This window comes from Dermacentor silvarum, chromosome 2 (genome assembly GCF_013339745.2).
Source record: "Dermacentor silvarum isolate Dsil-2018 chromosome 2, BIME_Dsil_1.4, whole genome shotgun sequence".
Classification (NCBI taxonomy): Eukaryota; Metazoa; Arthropoda; class Arachnida; order Ixodida; family Ixodidae; genus Dermacentor; species Dermacentor silvarum.
Genome location: NC_051155.1, coordinates 227,069,295 through 227,092,050, shown reverse-complemented (window position 1 = coordinate 227,092,050; position 22,756 = coordinate 227,069,295). Strand labels below are relative to the sequence as shown.

The window sequence follows — 22,756 nt, the reverse complement described above, 5'->3', positions numbered from 1 at the left end:
TAGAAGAAAACGAGGGGCCCCGACGAGGTCTCATTCGTCTATTTTTTAAGCCGGTCATGCGATAAATCGCACTGGGCTGTCGATGGGGCGACACGAAAATGCTTTTACCAGGCGAAGCCCTCTCCCCGCCTGGTACGCTTCGCCCTCCCCCGACTGGCACCCTTCGCAGAGTCGCGTTCGCCCGCTAGCGCTTGTAGGGGGAGGGAGAGGGGCTGGGCGAGAAGCCGCCGCGATCGGAGGCCAAGGGTGGCGAACCCGGTTCCTCCCTTGCTCCCGACGCTGTAAGGCGCTGTCTCGGCGCCCTCATTCCCCTCCTCTCTCCCAACTTACTTTCCCTTTTTTTTTTATGCGTTTCCCGGTCTCCCTCTATTGGCACGTTTCTTCCGATCCCAGCAGTTCTACTGTTTTGTTTTTCTCTCTTCTGGTGCTCCTCGTTGTCCCGTATCGTGATACGGCGAGCGTGCGGATGTTTTACCGAAAATCTCGCCTCGTAGAACATTCCGGGAACTAGACGAACCCGCACGAAGGAGTGTCACGTTAGCCACTCCGCGACGGAATCGGGGCAAAAGTTGTTCTGGCCGAGCCAGGCGCATAGCCGTTTGCAGTGCACGAGCCAAGCCAAGTTTAACAAAATGCTTGAGTTGTAGCGTGCGGAAAGTCCACGCTGGAATGGGAAAAAGAAGTCGCGCATTCGTACGAATTGTGAAATGCCGCACAGCCAAACAGCTTTAGGAGAAAACCTGCAGCTTCCGATTGTTTTTGTGCGAATGTAGAGAGTGGGATGTGGGTTAAAACTAAAAAAAAAAAAGGGTGTCGCTTCTTTTGTCCAACTACGTCATAATCCAACACTACTTTGGTTAAATCACTTGAGGAACGGGGCAAGCAACGAGCGAAAAGCAATGCGCAATAATAACACCAGGCTTAAATGGCAATGCAAGAATGAAAGACAGAAGCTGGGCAATGCTATACCTACGGTTGAACATCAGTTGAAAATGTAAATATGCACAGAGAAAAACGCCTTCCATTCCATCCTCTCAAGGATTGTTTTTGTTCTTTAATAGCTGTTCATGATCGAGTTATGCGATTAGACGTTCTCTTGGTACCCAGAGGTACTCATTTGTGTATCCTTAAACTTCGTGCAATTAGTTCTCGCAGTCTTAATTGCTTAAGTTATCGCGATATACTTGCGGTTGCAGTTCCGACTCGTTTCCCCTTTAGACTGGAGGTATATGCGGCAGACGGAAGTCTAACATCGTCATACCTTGTATAATTGGCTATTCCTAGAGCGAATCATAAATAATAAAGCCGGAGGTCTCCACAATTCCTTCAGCGCCGTCATTCAGCACCCCAAGCAACGACAAGCGCGAATTATTCTATTTTCCATCGCTACTTAAATTTTTTGTTCAAGTGCACACGCATGGATTGTAATCTCAAAACAATTAGCCACATTCTTCACGATTCAAGTCAACCAAGTTGATGGGGTTTTCTGATATGGGATAAAAAAAAAGATGCTATATATTAAGGTTAGTGAAAGTCATGGGACTCGTGTGTGCGCTCCGTAGTCACGCCTGACTTTATGTCTTATAACTTGCGCGATTTCACAACAACACTCTTCCCCATCCCTCGAATATCCAAACCCTGTCACTTATTTATCGCCAGCTGAGCTGTCGCTTCGCGGATTCGGGGGGAGACTGGCTCTTTCCACCGCCGTGCCATGGGAGCGGAGAAAATATCACCGCGCCATCGCAAGTCTTCGAACTTGGCGTTTTTCGCTCGTAAAGCGTGTACGCGTCGGCGGCGCCGCGAGAAAATGCGCGTTGCACGCGCTCCCTAAACGCATCAGGTGAATTTATTACCGACTCGAAGCGGTGTCGCTCGCCGGGTATGCGCATCTGGGCGTCGAACGGGGTTGGATAGGGCGAGGAGGTTGTCCCCCCATTAGTCACACATGCGCATGTGCCGTGCCCCGTATTGTTCTTTATAGGCGACAGGTCGCATAGGGGCAGTCGGGTTTGAACTGTGAACCCTCGAGCGCGGAGATAGAAAAGCAGTGTAAATGGTAAGGTGCGAAGAGGGGGGGGGCGAGAACAAGCTCGCATCGTCGACGCGCTCCTTAAGGAAGATAAGTCGTCATACGTCGATGAAAATAGTGCTGCCTGCGCAGACGTCTCTGCAAGAACACCCACTTACGCCCCCAGTCTGTATATCTTATTACTCTATGGCGAGAATAAGGTGAGTTGTACTCCAGCGGAGGCAGTAAAGAAGAACGAAGCAAAAAAGAAAATTATGGCGGCTGCGAATGGCGTGAAAAGGTACAAAAGAAAAAGCGTGGGACGTGTTCGTCGGGGAAACAGAAATGATGGTTTAAAAGGCCCGCTTAGCAACTTGGCGCGCTCCCGGCTGAACGCAAGAGTTCGACGTCAGCAACACCGCGTGTAATATACCTCCTGCACTATACTGCAGTCACTTATATTCATTCCGGAGGCATAGAGACCAGACTCTCCGTATAAGGACTTTAATAAATGGCGTTTATCCCGTGCCCCCCTCTCGAAACATTTATTCACTTTTTTTTTACTGTTTTGAGAAGGAACAGTAGGCGGATGAAGAGATACAACTCGCTTTAGTGAAGACGAAAATCTACTTTACTATGTGACAATCGTCAGGTAACGTAGATTAGAAGACTTGCAGGCTGGGAGAGCTTCGTGCTCATAAACCAGCGCGGCGAATGTACGTACATTATCCGTGGTTGATAGAACAATCTCCTGTGGATTAGTAAACTAAGGGTGTACATTAATCGTAAAGACCATAATTATACAGCCAGAGACAGGGATGGCAGAGATGAAAGCACTCTTTATGACTCTGTTTGGTATGAAAGTAGGCGCTCGCCGTGCTGTTTTTTTTTTTTTTTCCTTCTTGCATGTGCACGCTAACAGGCAAGAAATGATGACAACCCCCCAAGAGTTAATATACGAAGTTAGTGGTGCTCAAAATGACTCAGATAAAATTAAACTTATGTACGCGTGCATTTACATGAGGCTTATTCTCTTCTTTCCCTTACTTCTTTTTTGCATGATGTTCGTTAACAAATATTCTATCTGCACTTCTTCTGATTCTTCATTATTAAAGTCCAGAATCCAGCATATCTGGGTTTTGTATAACCACTATAGAGTATTTTGTACATGCGTAATCCACTTGCTTTTGTTGTTTTCGCGACATTTAGGAACAATGCAAGTGCAGGCAACGTTGATACAAATGTCATAAAAATTCTTGGCTATTCTTGGCAAAAGATATTTCACTGGCCTAACTTGATTTCTTGCTATATTATGTTGTTACTGCACTGTACTCGAACAGTCAAATATCCAAGGCGGTAAATGATACCTCGGTGAACACTCACACGAGTACATCTATAGGTCTCTCTTCACAAGAACACTGTTTTCTAAGCATGAAGACTAAGTCAAAACAAAAGACGGTCTCTACAGCCTCCTCAAGTGTCAGAATCATCTCCCCACTACATCACAGGTTCTACAAATGGCTCTTTTCCTCTTTCTGTTCACCTTTTCCTTATTCCCAGTGTAGGGTAGCAAACCGGTCGCTCGTCTGGTTGAACTCCCTGCCTTTCCTCTCCTTCCTCTCTCTCTCTCTCTACAAATGGCTGTTCGAAAGTATACCTTGTCGGTTATTGAAATTGAATTAGGCTTCCCTCCAAAGTAAAAGAAAATGCTATAGCAACTTTTGTTGGTTTGTCACTGCAGAATGTGAACACAAATAAAAAAAAACATAGAGGCATAATTTGGGGCGTTACATGACGCCGTCATCGTGGTTGCAGTTTAGGCGAATTGGCCATTTAGCCGAGTTTTCCTGAATATATACGACAGAGCACTGAACATTCTACTGCACATGACACTCCTCCGTACACTAGCAAAAGGGCCTTGTTTGCTTGAGATTATTTTTTCCTGCAGTTTCCACCTTACCCAGTGTAAAACGATCAAGCAGGTTGTCATTGTTGACCACTCAGCCTTTGCTCTATTCGTTCCCGTCTCCTTGAGAGACACCAGCTTATATGAGTGCATGTGGTAAACTGAACGGTGAACGATTAAAGACGTATGTGATCGTGTTTACTGGGAACTCCTATCTTTATTTCTCTCTCCCTTCCTTCTATTCCCCTTATCCCTTTCCCCAGCGTAGGGTAGCCAACCGAACTCATGACTGCTTAACATTCCTATCTTTCTGTTATCTCTCTCCTTCCTTACTTTTCAAGTCCCCGTTGCCCCTTACCCAGTGTAGGGTACCCAACTGGGCTCAGCCTCGTCAACCTCCCAGGCTTTCTCTTATAACTTCTCTATTTCTTCACCCTTCCTCCAAGAAATTTAATATACCACTCTAGTATGATCTAATATTTGTATTTATTTTCATTTTCATTTTTCCCGTTAATAAATAAGGGGATGCTAATACATATACATAGTGCCCAGGTACTCTTTTTCACGTGAGGAGGAGGAGGAGGAGGAGGAGGAACAAACTTTTATTGAAACCAGCAGTTTAGTTGGCTGGGCCTAGGCCTCCCACGTGGGGACGTCGAGGTCTTGCCTCTTCGCCGCCTCGCAGGCTTCCTGCGTAGCCCAGACTTGGTCGTCGAGGTGGGAGCTGCGCAAAGCGGCGTGCCATCTCGACGAGAGGGTCACGGTATTATTTGTCGGATATTGGTTTTTACATTCCCATAGCATGTGGGGAAGCGATGCTGCCTCAGTCTTACAGATCTTGCAAATGTTACTAGGGTAGGTGTCCGGGTAGATCCTGTGATAACGTGTTAGTGAGGGGTACGTGTTTGTAACAGGCGAAGGGTGGTTTCCTGTGCTCTGTTTAGCCTGTGATGAGGGATGGGCAAGGTTCTTCTGTTGAGATAGAATGATTTCGTTAGGTCGTTGTAGCTGGTGAGGCGATCGCGTTCCGCGGGTGCACCTGCGCTGTCTCCGGCACGGTTGACAAGGCCTCGTGCTACGGAGTGAGCGACCTCGTTGAGGTTGGTGAAGTGCGGATGTACGTCGCCGGCGTGCGCTGGGAACCAGACGAGAGTGATTTGCTTTTCAAGTGATTGAGGAGCTTGGTGTAAGATGCGTAGCGCTTGTTTTGAAATACGACCTTCGATGTAATTGGTGATTGCCGCGCGGGAATCGCTCACGATGGTGTGGCAGCCCGAATCGAGGGTGGCCAGGGTCACTTCCTTGGCCGTCTCGGCGTTTTGGGTTACGATGCTGGCGGCATGTTTGAGCGAGCCGCCTACTGTGGTAGCAGCGGCGAAGCGGTGCCTGTCTTGATATTCAGCTGCGTCGACGAAGGTGACGCCCGTGGTGTCACCATAGGCTTTAATGAGGGAGGCAGCCCTTGCCTTCCGACGTTCTTTATTGTAGTCCGGGTGCATGTTCTTGGGGATAGGTTTTTTTTTTTTTTTCACGTGATAAATGCAAGAATATATTCAAAAGTAACAGAACAAAACAGAAAATGTCGGAATAAGTAAAGGAAACGACAAGTTAAAATGAGACAAAGACTGCTCGTAACGTAAAATACAATAGGCCTTATGAAGGGAAAACTGACTGATATCACTACTTCTAAAACAAAATAAAATATAACATACTCTGTCGTTCTCATTGGACAAAACTTTTACATTTAGTTTTCTTATTGCCCTAGATAAAGTGACCTCCAAGAATTTTTAGAAAGCGACTCGTGCACGTTTTTGAAGAGTAGTCATGAGATACAGGCCCAACAGCTTCTCTATGTTCATTTTTTTTTTCGATCACGCCTCATTAACTTGGACACTACGTGTAGGGTGAAAGAATATTTTGATTGTCTTTTTATGCACGGGCACCGTACAGCCGCCATGCACAATTCTCTGGCTGAACTAACTGACAGGTCAGTTTCTGACCAATGAACACATTACGTTTACGTTGACATTTTTCATGATTTTGTACTGGCATATGCACCGCGCTCTGTTCATGAGCCCAGCGTCGTCACATAAAACGACGGACTCGTACGAGCTCATTCCCGTCTCATAGTCCGCGCCACCATTTTTTCAGATGTAAACAAGAGCATAAATCTAATTAAACTTCAACCATTACTGCCATAGCCCAGAGCAAGGTCAACGACGTCGGTGTCTTTTCTTCCCGGACTTAAATTGCCGAAACTAAACTCCGCAAGACGACGTCCACTGCTGCAGGAAGTGAGAAGACGGAGGCGTTCCTCCCCGTCTCCGTGTCAGCAAACGCGTCGCAGCAAGAGAAAAACGACACGCTGACTCAACTCGGACGGGTCGACGGCCGCCGCTCTTTCCGGGAAATGAGGACACAGCGGCGAAAAATTGCGCGACGCGTCCCATTCATACACAGCGGGCAAACCCAGTGAGAAGCGGTCGGACTCCCGACGCTGTCAATCTCCTTTTTTTTTTTTTTTTTTTTTTTATTCTTCGTGCTTGAACTTCGTGCCCCAACACTGTTTAGAATGGCGGTTTCGCGCTGATTATTATATGCAAGGAAGATATTGTCGTCTATCTAAGAGTATTACGAATCTAAAAAGGAAACCCCCATACGGGTTTCACAGAAACAAAACTTCGCAGTCGAGGAGAGAATTTCGTATTGGTCTGGTGATTGAACCCAGGAGGAACGCCTTACCGTCGCGTTTGCTCTACCATCTAGGACAACCATTAGAGGCTAGCAGATTGCAGTGCGAGGCTGAATTAATCGACAGCTCTCAGCGCAGGGACATAGAATATAAACCCGCCATGGTTGCTTAGGGACTACCATGTTGGGTTGCTAAACACGAGGTAGCGGGATCAAATCCCGGCCATGGCGCCCGCACGCCGCGAGAGCACCCGTGTACTTAGATTTAGGTGTACGTTAAAGAACACCAGGTGATCCAAATTAATCCAGAGTTCCCCACTACGGTGCGCCACATAATCATATCGTGGTTTTGGCACGTAAAACCCCATTATTATTATTATTATTATTATTATTATTATTATTATTATTATTATTATTATTATTATTATTATTATTATTATTATTATTATTATTATTATTATTATTATGCACTGAATATGGCAAATCGGTTCGGCGGAAGTCCGCAAGGTGGATGAAATTTCATGAAAGGGATATATTGTGATATCATTCACGGAGCTTCATCCTCTTTGCGGGCTTTCGCAGAACATATTGGCAAGACTATGATATGTAGCACACAGCACTTAAGCACACAATCTTGAGACTCTTGCGAGGACTATGAGGTTGTGAAATGCGATATTTAGTTCACGCGTTTGGGCCTCCTACAGTAATCGACGTTTAGCGGTTACTCTGTGCACGCATAATAAATTCTGCTTGTTGACAAAAGGAAGCATGCATCCCCCCCCCCCCCCCCCCCCCAACCCCTACACACACTTACACCATTTTCTTACTCTAGCTGTTCACCCTTTATTCTTGCAAAAAAGGGAGACAGGCATGGCCGAAAAGTCACTGATACTCTCTCTTCCTTACAAAAATGTGCTGTGCTGGCGAAGCCAGCGTATAGGCGCCACGTCAATGAGAGGTCGATTATTATTGTTCTTTTTGCTCGCACACGGCAATGGTTGGTTAAAATTAAGCGCACAAGTCTATGAACATTCTATAAAAGAATGCACGCAGTAGCATTAACACTGTGTAACAGTTCAGCCAAGAGTGTTTCAGAGTGTTGACCCTTGAAAAATATAGCTCGCACAATGTGTGTAGGCGTTTTACACGGAATGCATTTAGACATAGGTTCCTATGGACTATAAACTGACTTTATACGAGTTTTCGACTAATTACCTTGTGCGTTTAATTACCTGATGCCGTTAGAACGTTTATTTTGAAGTGCCATTGTAATGAATGTATCTACAGAGGCGGATTAGTTTTTAAATACGGTATGCTGTCAATCGATACGCTTTGTCAGCCGATTATAAGTCGTCGTGGTGCAAAAGAAACCAAACAAAAAACACAAAAGAAGGGGGTGAACAAAGTCCCCTTCGTTTGTGTGTTCTCGTCAGCGCGCATTACACCGCGATGGATCTGTATAACCTAGCCAAAATATAAATTCTTCTTCGATGTTAATGAGCTCGCAAACTTGCTTTGCACGTAATTAACAGTTATATTTGGATCATTCGGGCACCTTAAAAATCGCGGTTGGTAACGATACTGTATCAATCGTCACCGCCACCAGTTTCGTTTTTTTTTTTCTCCTCTCTTTTTCTAACTTTATTCAACAATCGGACGAAGGAGTCTTTTTTTTTTTTTTTTTTTTCATGTACTTCAGTCACTGGCGCCTTACAAGTGGCTGATATGCCCCATTTATAAGCACCAATACGACAAACAATACTGCCACATATCACAAAACGCGCGAAGAGCCTCTTGAACTACAAACCCCATGTTGGCTGACGACGTCACAAGGATGCTCTGTGCTGCACAGTATTACAGAGAGCAAAGAAAGCAACCCCTACGCCCCCGCTCCCCCATCCACCCCCTTCGACTCCGCTCTATATGTCTCGGGGGGATTAATGGAAGTGACTTTATTATTCTCTCGCCGGAGGCCTGTAAGTGACGGGTGCTGCTAAGCATGCTGTTCGGTGCTCAGCTTGCAGGAGGCTTCTTTAACCAGTTATCCGGGAGTCACTTCCAGGAATAAGGTTCGACGAGGTCTACACTTTTCCTGAAAAGTGTTGTGACTTTTTTTTTTTCTAGGACGTCCATTGTGAACAAACAGAAAAAAAGGAAAAAAAGTAACCAATGGAAACAAGAAGAAATAAATAAAAGAATAAACGCCCAATTATAAAATTTGTCGAATGTGTGCAACGTATGTTACGTTATGTGAATGTTAACTACCTGCCAGGGCTCGATATTTCTATAAATAAATAACTAAAAAATTCCATCCACTTCTTCATTATAGTGTAAAAATACATCAGTATCTTGACCACTGACGCCGGTTGCTAGATAGGTTATGAGCAACGGTTATCAGTCATTGAAACGCTTGTTCACTTAATGGTTAGATATCGGGCAGGCCAGTATTGGCATTATAATGACAGCTGGCCCAATTTTCTGCTTTAAGTACTGAAGAAACGGCGTCTAGCTCCATTACACTTTTCAGTAGCGAAGTGCAGCTTGCCTGTCTTTCACACTGGAGCATGGTTATGGCACATTTCTGCCGTATCTATCTCGTATTAGACGTCGTTTTTAAATTTTGCGTTCTTTCCGCGAACGCACCTTCGGAAATATTACTCAAGAACGCGCCTACTACTACTCTACATAAGTTGGCTGATCGTCCCGCAACTAACGCCAGAATAAAATCTTTCTTTCTTCATTATATTCCCCAACACCGTCGAGCTAGTATAGTTCGACGAAGAAGCTTAGGTATATCTCTTACCAGTGCTTGAGCTTCCCACGCATAAGGAATAGAGAGAGGGATCGTTATTGTGACAACCCTTCATTGTCACGTGACCGCGGTCGCACAGCCAGCCGCGGCAGTGTCTCTCCTTGCAAGGTGCTCCACCTATCGGTCACTGTCAGTCTTTCCTGGTTCAAACCTTTCCTATGTCCTCCTTGCGTGCGTTTCGAGTGCCTCTAGACATACATTCACTGCACTTATACGGGGCTTTAACCCACGTGTCCTCTCCTGGGCGTCCTCGGTGTTACGTTGATGGGGTCGTGACCCCGCGGCGGGCTGGCGCAACCACTGCTCTGGGACCCGAGAAACGCGCTCTCCCCATTGATGGATTGTTCCGGGCCGAAACTAGCACTCGAGAGTAAGAGAGCCACTGCGGTTCCAGCTGGGGTTCCTACCGCATCGCCTCGTCTCCACGGTTTTGCCGGCCGGACCAGCCGGCATTTGCATGTTAAGTGCTATTTTAGATTCAGACCCGAGCTCCCTTTGTTTTCGCGTCCCTCTTGCGCTTGCTTCTAAACTTGTCGAGACGTTGTTGGACACGCGTGCCTTCTGCACTGCGCGTCTGGCTGTGCTGTGGCGGCAGCTGCCCTATAACGCTCAGCTCGATTTACGTATTTATCTCAATTGGGGACACTCAGTTGATAAGTTGGAAATGAAGCATAAGTCCTTTAAAACTTGGTGTTTGTGCCCTAGCTAGCACTGCTTAACTGTTCGCCCGAGCTATTTTCTTCGTGTCAAATAATACGGATCGAGTGGGCTTCGTGTAATTATCGCCGCCGAGAGGTCGTTGTTGGGTTTAGAAAAGAGCGCGCATGGAAACGTAGAACACAAAACATTGTTATGGTTTGCACTGCCATGTTCATATACGATGTCTTGTATTTGCGTTGGAAGGCGCACATCTCCGTTGAAGCCTGTCTCTTCGTGCGCTTTCTCTAACCACTCTCGTTGGCGTTTAGTGCACCGCCCTTTTTTACTGCCTGTATTCGTTTGCCCAACTTGCCCGGCTCTGGATGGTCAACTAAAAGGAGCCTTAGCTGTCTTGTTTACTGTCTGTCTCGTCGTTGTTGCTATTTTTGTCTTTGAAGGCTTCGTGATCTCTGGACGCATAAAGGCTCTGTGCAACACGGAAGCTTCCACGTTGGCAATCGTCATCGATTTATTGTGGTTGCTGCCACGCTCGGTTTCACGTGGAATAGAAACAAAGAGCCAAATGTATGTCAGGTGATTGAGAACTTATCTAGTCCTTATTCTGACTACAAAAGGCACCGAAGCCCGAAGCACTGAAAAGCTGCGAACATTCTTTGCCGACAACGCAAGAAACAGGCTCGTTCTTATACCAATTGCTGCGGCGCGTTATATTCAAACTGCTCCAAATGTTAACCAACTTGTGGAATTTCTAACAGATGTGCAGACACATACATTTGCAGAGGCGTTTCTCACTTCTGTTTCCGTGGTTGATTCTTGACTTCTCGAGTCATGTGATGCGCTGTAGTCACTGCGTCTGGCAGACAAAAGTACACATCTTACGACGCCGTTGATTTATTGTTACTGCCAACGAAAAAGCGGGGTGAAAGGGGGGGGGGGGGGGGGGGGGGCGATTGCGCCGCCAGCCACGTACTCATAAAGCTATATACGAAGCCTGCAAAAAAAAAATGCAGAAGAAGAGGCCGGAGATTCCAAACGTAGCAGCCTCTGTCTCCGGGGGAGCGTTCAGAGGCGCGCTCGTTCGTAGACGACGCCCACACCTAAGGCGACCGGTCCGCTCGTAAATCAAGCGTTCCGCGCATTTTCTGCCAGTGCGTGACAAAAGCTGCTCACATTTCGACTCTGCCAAGGTGAGATTTCCGATGGCTTGTTATGTTCGTATACTTTCCATGCCTAATATTTATCACGGCGAGACACATCTGCAGACCCTTCCGCTCGTTCAGTTCACGCGCTTGTTCCCCCTCCGGACACAAAGCGCTCATGGTTTCGAAAAGCGCGCATCGTATGCGTCTCCCGCCGAATGGCACGAGCACGCTTTCCTATAGCGATTGCGAGCTTTGTGTATACTGGCCCCAGTGGCATTCAGCGCGTCCCTTCTCCTAAACAGCGACTCAAGTTCTCTCTTATTTGGGTTTTCAAGCATTCAACAACGAGAGTTCAGGTTTCAGCGTGCTAAAGTTGATGTTTTTGTTAGAGAACTTTCCGTGTAGTTCATGGACCCTGTTAGCAACGACAAAGCTCCAGGTTCAGGCGAAGAACTAGAGCATCCCGTTTTCACAAAGACACTCGCTTCGTGCGCAACCACATTTCACTCTTTTGTGAAGGCAGTGTCAGCACCACACGCTTTGACTGCACTGTAGTATTGTTTATTTGCCGCTGAAGAGTCTAAAGAATGAACGAGCACGGTCAATCATGAATATACGTCCTCAAATAACAAGAGATGTTAGATCGGTCGTGCTACACACAACTCCCTCGCCTATGTGAAACATAAAACCGCACCCTGCAATATGGAAGCAACAGCGCCAGCATCGATAATCTTACTAGGCTAATACCATCTTACAAAACTGACTACCTAATCACACATTCAATAAGTTATGTACGTAGGCGCATCCCTACAGACGTCCCGTCATGATATTGAACTTGTCCTACCTGAGTTTCATCAATAAACTTTGGCGCTCCAAAAGCTTTTGCTTTTGGAGCGCCAGAAAATTACACAAACCAACCTTGCGAATGAAAATTCTCAAGATTGGTTTGTGTAATTTTTCTAATAAGCAGCCTGAAAGAGTGGCGATGTCTGCATATCTTTACCAAAAAGGTATGTAATGTAGTCAGTTGCGCCTTTATTGGGTGTAGGTGCATATATAGCGTAGCTTGGGTTACCCTCCTTAAATAATTATTATCATCATTAAAATATTATTATTTTTTTATTTCAAGAACAGTATGAACTAGTGTCAGAAGCATTGTTCAAACACGGATGAGACATCGGTGGCAGGCCTTTTGCTGAATAGATCCCGATACCATGCCTCTGTGCGTACGCGATGTGCAAAGTCGCAAAAGCGTTCTTGATATGTAGCAATCTGTATTGAACTGAATGGTGAACGCTTCATTGCGTGTATTTCCACGCCAAGTGTGAACTTCTGTCCTTCTCCTCTCTCATCCCTTTTCCTCCTTACCTTGTGTGGTAGCCAACCGAGTTTCGCCTGATTAGACGTCTTGCCTTATAACCTCTCTCTCACTGATGGAATGTTGGAATGATGGAATGACTGGAACGCCCTAGTGCCAGAACAATCACCTCGGGATTTTATAAGACACTGACGTTCACGTCCAATGCAAAAGGTTCTTCAACGAATTCTCAGATTCTTCTCCTAACTGGACAAAACATTTGTTTTTTAAAAATGCACAAGTATCCTGACTACACTCGGTAAGTTGATCGATGGATTGATCGATAAATGAATCGATCAATTAGTCAACCAACAAACCAATCGATCAATTGATCAATAAATAGACCAATAAACCTATCTATCTTATCAATTTACACGTTATTTGCGCGCGCTCCTTGTCCACTAGAGCTCCAAGGAGTGAACACTAAACGTGGCAAATCTTGCATCGTCGCAGGTGCGCGCAGCATCCGGTTCGAGCGCGTGGACGTTCCTGGCGCGGTGATCAGCGGCGAACCCGTCCTGCTGCTCTGCGAGTACAATCTGGAAGGCGCCGAGCTCTACTCGGTCAAGTGGTACAAGAACAACGTGGAGTTCTACCGGTACTTGCCCAGCGACGCTCCGCCGGGTCAGAAGTACGACCTCGTCGGACTCTACGTGAACGTGAGTGCAACGCGATGGCAACTGCTCTTACTGTATGCCTTTATGTCCCGTAGACTCCGCTTGAAGAGAACCCGAGGGTCGCCAGTGGCATAAGTGCAAGCGTCTGTGCAAGTGCAAATGTCAGTGTCACTGATGCTGGCATCAGCCAAGCAATTTGTCAGTCGTACGCGCTCAAGTTAGAAGCATGTCAGAAGAATTAAATTATTTTATCGATAATCTTCGAGTAAACATGTATTGAGCCTTAGCGGCGGATTTGGACCACCACCCGGGTTTCTGAAGCCGGCTGTTGTAACCAAATTCAGGTAAAGTGGGCGCAGGAGGATCCTGACGTGCCGCCGCAGACAAATGCGCAGATAGTTTTACCTTGCACCCTGTTCTAGTAAAAGTAAACTTGCAAGTCCGCCCGAATGATTCGAACAAAATGAAATCAAATGTCACAAATTAAGGACACTTGAATAAATTCTATACTAAATGAATAAATCGAGCATTTGAATTTTCAAATGTTCGGAATAACTTGAGTGATTATAACTGGAGTTATGTTTGCTTATGTGCATTGAGCATAGACTAATGTTCAACGTAAAGACGTATTTGCAAGTAGTATCGTAGCCGTCCATCTCAGTGGTGTTTAAAATGGGACGGTAAGGAAGGGCCTAAACTGCAATGGCTTTCTTATCTTTCTACATTGCCACAACTTTACTTAGCCAAAGCAAAAATGTTATCTGCGTATATATTGAGGAACGCACGCTACCTTCGATTGACCGCTTGAATTCGCTTACAGTTGTCCAAGTCCAACCACAACCGGGTGTACCTGGACCGTACTGACCTCAACAGTGAAGGCAGCTACGGCTGCGAAGTGTCCACTGAGGGACCAGAATTCCGAACAATCATCTTTGAGAAGGACCTCAACATCTACGGTGAGATGGCGCTTGGTCAACAATGACTCTGCTATAATGGCATTCTTATGGTTCAGAAAGAGATCAACCCTGATTAAGACAAACCAAACATTTAAACCAACCTTGCAAGCCGTGCTTTGTCAGGCAGTAGGACCACGGGGCGTTGACAGCTCAATATTCATTGCTGTAGCTTTGATCATACCACTTCGCTGCAATAATCCAGAACGAAATCTCTCCTTGAAAACCTGTCTCCTTTCGTTCTTTTTTCATATGTATTTCGTTTAATGTAATTAACTTGCATGTTTAATCGGTGCACCAATATTTGCAGAGTACCCAACCTTTACATGTTGGCATTATTGCGGAAAAAAAGGTAATTTATTTTGCTAGAAATGTGTTATCATCATCATCAGCAGCAGCCTATATTTATGTCTACTGCAGGACAAAGGCGTCTCCCTGCGATCTCCAATTTTCATTTCAAATCCGGGATTGTTACTGATTGCACAGCACAACTCGAAATGCATGACTACGAATTTATGACTAGACTTCAACTCTTCAAGAAGAGCTCTGCATCCTTTCAGGCAATATATTAAAATACCGGACATCATATTTAACAAGCGTACTAAGCAATAGACTAAAGTTTAATCCGTGAAAATTTTCACACAAAGGCTGTTTGCAAGTGGGACTGGCAGAATAGAAGCTGGTATCCGACATCAGTTCTTCGTTTAAAATAGATACCGCTCTCACTGTTACAAACGTGCTATTATTCAGCTTCCCAGTTAGACCCTATTGTCGAATCCCCCTTTCTTCTTTTCTTTTTCCTATCCTCTCGCTCACTACATTATCCACTATCCACTGACACATCGTGTCATCGACTACATCATTCCTTGCCATTCTCCCCTATCTCACGCAGATCCCCCATATTTCTGGCATCTATGTAATAAACATACTTTGTTTGGGCAAGCGATCCGCATTAAATCACCCGCCGTGGTAGCGTAGTGGTTTTCATCATCATTTATTTTTTCCTTCAATATCTCTTTCGGGGTATTACATAAGGGGAAGGTTACAGAAGGTAAGAATAGGAATAAAGACATGGTTACAGTTTCCTACAGTTTGTGGATTCGTTTGAGAGCACAACTAAAAAAAAAAAAAAAAAACTTAGCGGTACACTGAATACAATGCAAAAGCAAATCAGCAGAAAAGTCACAATGTGAAACGGCAGTCGCAAAAAAAGGAAAACACAGTACGGTCATTATAAGGTGAGAGTTTGAGGTGATCAGTAAGCAGCTGTTTAAAGGTAATGGGGGTTACGCTCGCTGACAAATCTAACTGGTAAATTGTTCCACTCTGCGATGGCGCTAGGCAAAAACGATTGATCAAAGGAAGATGCTGAACCCTGCAAGTGGCGTTTTGGCGTCGCGCTGATAAGCCCCTAGGGCGAGTGTTCAAATCGAGGGCGTGGCGAATCCGCATTTCGATGGGAGCTAAATGCAAGTACGCCCGTGTACCTTGCGTTGGCTGCACGTTGAAGGACCCAAAGTGGTCAAAATTAACCCTGAGTCCCCAAGTGGGGGCGCGCCTCCTAATCATATCCCGGTTTTGGCACGTAAAACCCCGAAATTTCATTTTGTTTTATTCGCATCAGCATAAACTCCAACGTCGCTTGGGATCCGCAAACGTTTCTTTTTTTTTTTTTTTTTTTTGCTAAGTAGCAGGGCCAGTATTCCCCCAAAAATTACTTTTAACTGATAAATGTTCGGAAGAGCAAATTCCAGTCATTCCGGATGATGAACATATCTTTAGCGAAGGCGACCGGGGAATGAGGAAGAGCACTTACGAAAGAAAAGCTTTCTTGACTTCAGCCCTAGATGCTGGCACAACCGGTTAGTGGCCACCACTGCTTGTCACAGCAGAAAAGCGGACATTTACCAGAAGTCGCTGTATATCTCGAAAGCAAAAGAAACACACGTAGGGCAACGTTAATTAATCGGCGCCCTGCTCAGCGCTGGTATAACTTATCAGACTGCGCTTTTTCCTACGTCTTTGTTCCGATGTCGCCCTACACCATGTGGCTCGTGACACTAAGATAAAAGCACACGCTTTCCCTCATTTCCGGCAGGTGACTTATTTCTTGCGCGCGAGAAGACGCCTACAGAGAGAGATATAAGAGCAATGCGTTAGCGGGCTAAATGACGTCACGAGCTATCTACGTGCTGTATACGGTGTAGTTTTGAGCTGTTCGCAGGTCTCGTCACGCGCAGCGCTTAGGCTGCGCTGTAGCAGAGAAGGCGCAGCGATAGTTCTCGCTTGTGTAGCGACCAACTTGGTAGAAAACTTTCGAGGGCAATCACCGCAGCTCATACATTCTGCTTAAGCGGCAATATCAGCCGCCTGATTCTACTACGTTTTTAAAATTGTGTCGCAGTCGCGGGCTTTTTTTTTTTTTTTATACCCCCTAATGCTGAAAAGCGTCCCGCGGTATGGGAAAAGTACCGCGACCCTGTGAACGCGACACTTTTTTTTTTTTATTAGACTGCTTCACTAGCAAACTGTCGTAAGAGAAAACACAGCTCCTGGCTCCAATCAGGCGCAATATGAGGCTATTTGTTACGGCTATTTGTGGTTTATTTCAAAAGAAAATAGGCCGTTCGCACCTAGTTGCTGCGGGTCTGTCGTACGAGTCGCACACGTCATAGAGCTTCCTACTAAAATTACTACAGGGAACTCCGGTGCTGAGATCGTTGAGCTAGCATGGGAATGAGGGTTAGCACATGGATTTGTCTGATATTCGTTCTTGTGGCTTCTAACGTTCTTGTAGCTCTATTTACGGCGCGTTATGTACGTGTATCTGCCTACACTTTGAAGCTATGATATACAGGGTGATCACTCTTAAGGTTTACGGGAATTTCTTTAAGATAGCGGTTGCAGATAACATAATTCTAGTCTTTGAGCTGGATTATTCAGAGACGCAGACATTACTTGCACGAGAAATCGAAACACATATTCTACTCATTACCAAAAATTCACTAATTATCTTTTTAATGAATTACGTTACGGCACGTGTTGCAATTTACGAATTCTAGCTGGTGAGATTGCAAGACGTATAAACTTGAAAGGAATTAATTTCTAGAATGATGGCCAGATGTTTGTTTGCATTACCATGTAGTGCAAACGGATGCCTACATGACTGCAGGAAATTTTATATATGCGTTCTGAACGACATTCAGAGCGAGCATGGTCTTTTCTTTTATTCATACAGTGCCTGCACGATTATTAGCAAGTTGGCTGCTGGAACATATTATTAATATTACTATTATTATTAGCTATTATATTATTATTAGTAGTAGTATAATCATGTGAAAGTATATAAGAACATCACAAATATAAAGATAAGTATGGTAGCAATTCTCTCTTAACAGAGGAGAGAAAAAAAGAACGAAAAAGGAAGAAAAAAGAGAGGAATAATGAACACATTCCACACAGTCAGACGCAGAGTACTAGCGTTACAGTCTATAGTCCCGTGGTTGACAAAAATTCCAGCACAGCTTTGTGGGCCTCATATCGAGTTGACGTAGGAGCCTTCGGAAACAATGTGTCATTAATTAAGCCGGAACGTATAAGAATAAAACAACGCGGATAGCCGCGCATCACTCTCTTCACTGAGGCCCTGTGCGATTTCTGCAGTGTTGCCGGAGCGTGGGCCCGTCATCGAGGGCGTGCGGGGACGCTACCAACTGGGAGACGTCCTGAACGCCACCTGTAGGTCGAGGCCCTCCAAACCAGCACCCTTCCTCAACTGGTTCGTCAACGGAAAGCTGGTGAGCTCAGCTTTCACCACGTCGGGCGCCCTCCGCACGTAGTCCTGAGGACACAAAAGCGAGGCGCGAAACCTGGTGTACAGGGAACAAGTAATACTGTTCTAATTCCCTCTGCGCTTGTTCTTCGAAAACAAAGGAAAAGAAAGAAAGAAAGAAATTATTTATGACTGGCGAAAATCGCGAAGCAAAAACCCCACTTTGTTCTTTTTTTTATTATTGAAATGAAAATAAGATGTCAGAGACGTAGTCACCCTATAGTTCTTTCTTTCTTTCTTTCTTTCTTTCTTTCTTTCTTTCTTTCTTTCTTTCTTTCTTTCTTTCTTTCTTTCTTTCTCTCCCCTCTCTCTCTCTCTCTTTATGTTAATCTTGAACCCTAGTAATTTCACTTGCGACGTCTAAGATTCCACTTCAGTCTTCGCGCATGTGCATCCCTTTGTCTTGCTACCTGAATTAGAGTTTTGCGTCCCAAGTGTGCTTTGCGCTTAAGCAAATCTGCAGTCACGTAAGGATATTTTGTTATATTTTACGTGCTGAGAACAAGCTTTGCGGTGAAATAACCTTTTTTTTTCTGTGCTTGCCACAACATAGGAAAATAGTTTTCAAGGGAGTCGTCCTCGGTTTATAATCAAGGGTGCATACGCAGTCCACAGCAATCACACGTGCGTATGGTCCCTGATTAGTCTCCTCTTGTTAAGCACGCGTCTCTCGAAATATTTTTGAGCTCGGTTTCCTGATCAACGTCATCATGCTGACGGAAACGTGGTACACAGATGACAGCGTTTTCACCTTGACTGGCTACAACGTGTTTTCCTTAACTCGTCTTTGTCGAAGTGGTGGCAGGATATCAGTGGTGATAAAAGACACGCTAAATTGTGAAATTCTTGACGACCTTACTTTTTCAGACGCTGACTGAGAAACATCGAGCATTTTTAATGAACAACATAGATATATCAGTTGTTTATCGTTCGCCCAATGGCTGCCCTTCTAAGTGCTTCTAACATCTTGAGAAAATGTTTGGTTACGGTAACTCCAACAAGCTTAATATAGCGCGCGGTGGCGATTTTAAGTACTCCTAAAACGCTCAATGGCAAGTGAATTGGTATGGCGATATGAAAGCTTTGGCCTGATTGATGTAATTGATTCACCCACCAGAAGAACCACACATGGTAATCGACTTCTTACGAGCTTTGAAGTTAACCATATAATATCTGGGACTATCTCATGTGACTTGAGTGATCACTTAGCCATGTCTATGGCTACCAATGAACATGTCAAAGAACAGATATCATAGATACTCATACAGAACATCACGTCTAGAAATCTAAATAACTTTCGTCGGGATATGTCGGTTATGTCTTGGGACGCGATGTTTGTTGCCGAGGATGCTGATTCAGCCTTACAAATTTTTCTACAGAAATTCAAGAACAATTATGTTTTGCATTTCCTATACAATCAATTCCGTCAATCTAGAAAAAAATCGTAAGCCATGGATCACAAAAGAATTGTTAAGCAAAATCAAGGTTAAATATAAGATGTATGACGTATTTCTCGCCTCTTGTGATGCACAGTTGTTAAAGAATTATAAAGAATCCTGTAATATGCTTATAAGGAAATTCGGAATGCAAGAACTGCATATGTTAATAGCACTTTTGCGCAAGCTACAGACGACCAGTCACTCCCGTGGAAGAAAGTGATTACAATATTTGGTAGCAATAAGGCACCTAACAAGCCTTTCCAGCTTAAGATCAATGGGACTTTAGTTCTTCTTCTTTCTGGGGTTTTACGTGCCAAAACCAGTTCTGATTATGAAGCACGCCGTAGTGGAGGGCTGCGGATCAATTTTGACCACCTTGGGTTCTTTAACGTGCCCTACAACGCAAGCACACGGGCGTTTTTGCATTTTCGCCCCCATCGAAACGCGGCCGCCGCTGCCGGGATTCGATCCTGCTACCTCGTGCTCAGCAGCGCAACGCCTTAGCTGACTGAGCCAGCCCGGCGGGTTAATGGGACTTTAACGGTAAAGAGCTAGCCAATATTTTTAATGATTACTTTGTAGATATAGATCATCCCTTTATCGCGGATGCTAACATCAAGGTGTTAGAAGTACAGGTGGAACGACGGAGCACCGCCGCCGTGCACTCGCTGCGTCGAACTTCGGTAGAATCGGTACCTCTGCTCCATCACGCCACGAGATGGCAGGAGCGGTCGCGTGGCCGACATCCGAGCGAGCCGGCCCCTATTGCGCATTTGTGGACGAGCGGTCGCCGTCTAGTCGAAGCAGTTGTCGCAACGTTGCGCCCTTGTTTTCATTCTTTTTGTGCGATGACAAGCTGTGCTAGTGGTGTGAGCAAGTCGTGAAATGGGCAAGAAGTGTTTTGTGCCGCGGTGCAAACCTGGCTACAAGACCTGCACTGAAAAATTGTCGCTTTTTGCTGCACACCGAGAAGCGGACCGCCTGAAGATATGGCGCCATGCGATTCCGCGCATGGACCGCGTGCTGCAGTCGACTGACTACGTCTGCGAGAAACACTTCGAGCCGAGGTACGTGACGAAGACGTGTGAAGCAGTCTACAAAGGACACGTTCTTGTGAGTGCACCACGAAAGGCGGCTTTGGCAAAAGACACCGGGCCGACGAAGTTTCCTGAATGCCCTGCTCACTTGACAAAGACAGAGAAAAAATGAAAGGTGCCTGTGGACCGTCCGCACCCTCCTGCCACCAAACGTAGCCTTGCCAGACTGAGAAATTATCTCCCCGTTCAACAGCTACGCTTGTAGCAATGAGAATATTTGGAGTTCTACGCACTTATGATTATCAGGCACACCCAGGAGGGCTCCGGAAACTTCGACAATCTGGTGCTCTTTAACTTGCACTGGCATCGCACAGTACACGGGCCTCTAGCATTTCGACTCAGTCGAAATGCGAATGCCGCGGCCGGGATTGAACCAGCGACCTTCGGTCAGCAGCCGAGCACCATAACCACTGCGCTGGACTGGCTACGCTCGTAAATGCTGTCTCTGGGCGACTATGTAAGACACAGACATTGAAAAATATTACACGGGTGGGAGAGAGAGAGATTCAACTTTAATGGTGCCAGCAATTCACCAGGGCCGACGCAGCCTCTCTCCGCCTAGCAGACGGCCGAGATCCCCTGGGTCCCAGCGGCTGCCTCGGTTAGCTGGACTGCCCAGACCTGGTCTTGCTGGACTGAGCTGAGCAGCAGGGTCTCCCACTGCTGCCGGTTTTGAATTTTGTGGCCCTCGAAAGGAGCCGCCTTCGAGCATGCCCATAGAATATGTGGCAGATCCGCCCTACCTTTACATAATTTGCATTGATGGTTGTATTGCCCTGGATGGGATCTGCTGCAGGCCCCCGGGTTTGGATACATGTTTGTTTGCAGGAGGCGCCAGGCCACCGCCTGTTTCCTGGTTAGCGCGGGATCAGCCGGTGGGTACCGGGCCCTTCCCAGCCGATAGTAATCGGTTATTTCTTTGTAGCTGACCATGCGGTCTCCTCTCGTTCCCGGCTGGGCGGGCTCACTTGCTCGGCGAGTAAGTCCTCGAGCTACGTTGTGAGCCGCCTCGTTGCCGGGGAGAGAGGAGTGCACGGGTGCCCAAATAATTTGGATCGTCCCGCGATGACGGTCGCTGTTACTATTTAGAATTTTGAGCGCCTCTGACGAGATGCGTCCTTTCGCGAAATTGTGAACTGCAATTTTGGAGTCGCTTATGATAACACTCGCTTTCGTGGAGGCCACCGCTAATGCTATGGCGGCTTCCTCCGCAACTTCGGCGTTGTCCGTTCTCACGGTGCCGCTCGCGAAGGGTTCTCCGTCCGCGTTTACCGCTACTACGGACATCCCTTTGCGTTCTCTGTATTCCGCGGCGCCTACGTAGGCCACGCCCTCTACGTCATGGTATTGCGCTCAATGTGGCGTGCCCTTGCCTCTCGTCGCTCCTTGTGGTGCTCCGGGTGCATGTTCTTGGGCAGTGGAGGAATTTAAGTTCCCTCCTCGTCTCTAGCGGATTGCTTAGAGAAGAATCGGAAACACATACCCACCACTGTAAATATGTATCCCCTTTTCGCGTTGCCAAACCAGGACGTTTTTTTCATGCCCTAAAGCGTCGTCGGGGCATAAAACTTAGCTGCTTCGCTAAAATTCACTGTTTTATGTGCGAGAAGCTAGCGTTAACAAAGGTTGTATTCATCACACATTTTTTATGCGTAATCAACGACCGCTAATTGCTTCGAATGGTCGAGACAGCAATCGACAGTACGTTTTGCTGCGGTAATACTACGGCTGATACGTTATATTTGTCTAAAAAGGTAAGCATTACTTCAACAAACAGAACTAACTACTGTCTTATTTCAACGTGACTTCACTGTCATATGTTTAAATGGACGATTTCACATGTCCGAATGCGAAGGAATCCTTCTATTGCGAACCTTCGAGGTGGTGAAGTGAACATATTCAACAGATATTTATGGCTGTATCGTCAAAATCTCGTATTTGTTCACCGTTTTGATCTTTTTGCGTTCGTTATAGCGTGAAGGCTCAGTTTTTTATTTATTTCGAGCGGCGTTCGCGGCCCCGAAGCGACCATGCATGATACCTCGCATCGGCCACGGGTACTGTGGCGCCATCTCGGGCCCTCTGCACAAAACGCGGACCTAAGTTCCACCTTTCCGGAGGCGCCGTTGGTCCACCTAAAATACTTCTAACACCATGGCTAACATATGTTATCAGAGTCATCCAAAGATACAGTGTTCTTAAGCAGCATATCTGAGTGCGAGGTTTTCACTCTAATTCC

The 22,756-nt window shown here is 45.9% G+C and overlaps 1 protein-coding gene across 1 annotated transcript in view; it reads left to right on the top strand.

Moving 5' to 3' along the window:
* LOC119442800 (synaptogenesis protein syg-2) overlaps positions 1-22,756 on the top strand; it is a 156,507-nt gene that overhangs the window by 123,181 nt on the left and 10,570 nt on the right. Inside the window, exons 2-4 of the mRNA XM_037707827.2 lie at positions 13,033-13,238; positions 14,017-14,152; positions 17,813-17,946. Of these exons, the coding sequence (XP_037563755.1) occupies positions 13,033-13,238; positions 14,017-14,152; positions 17,813-17,946 (476 nt within the window). The remainder of the gene's footprint in view (positions 1-13,032; positions 13,239-14,016; positions 14,153-17,812; positions 17,947-22,756) is intronic.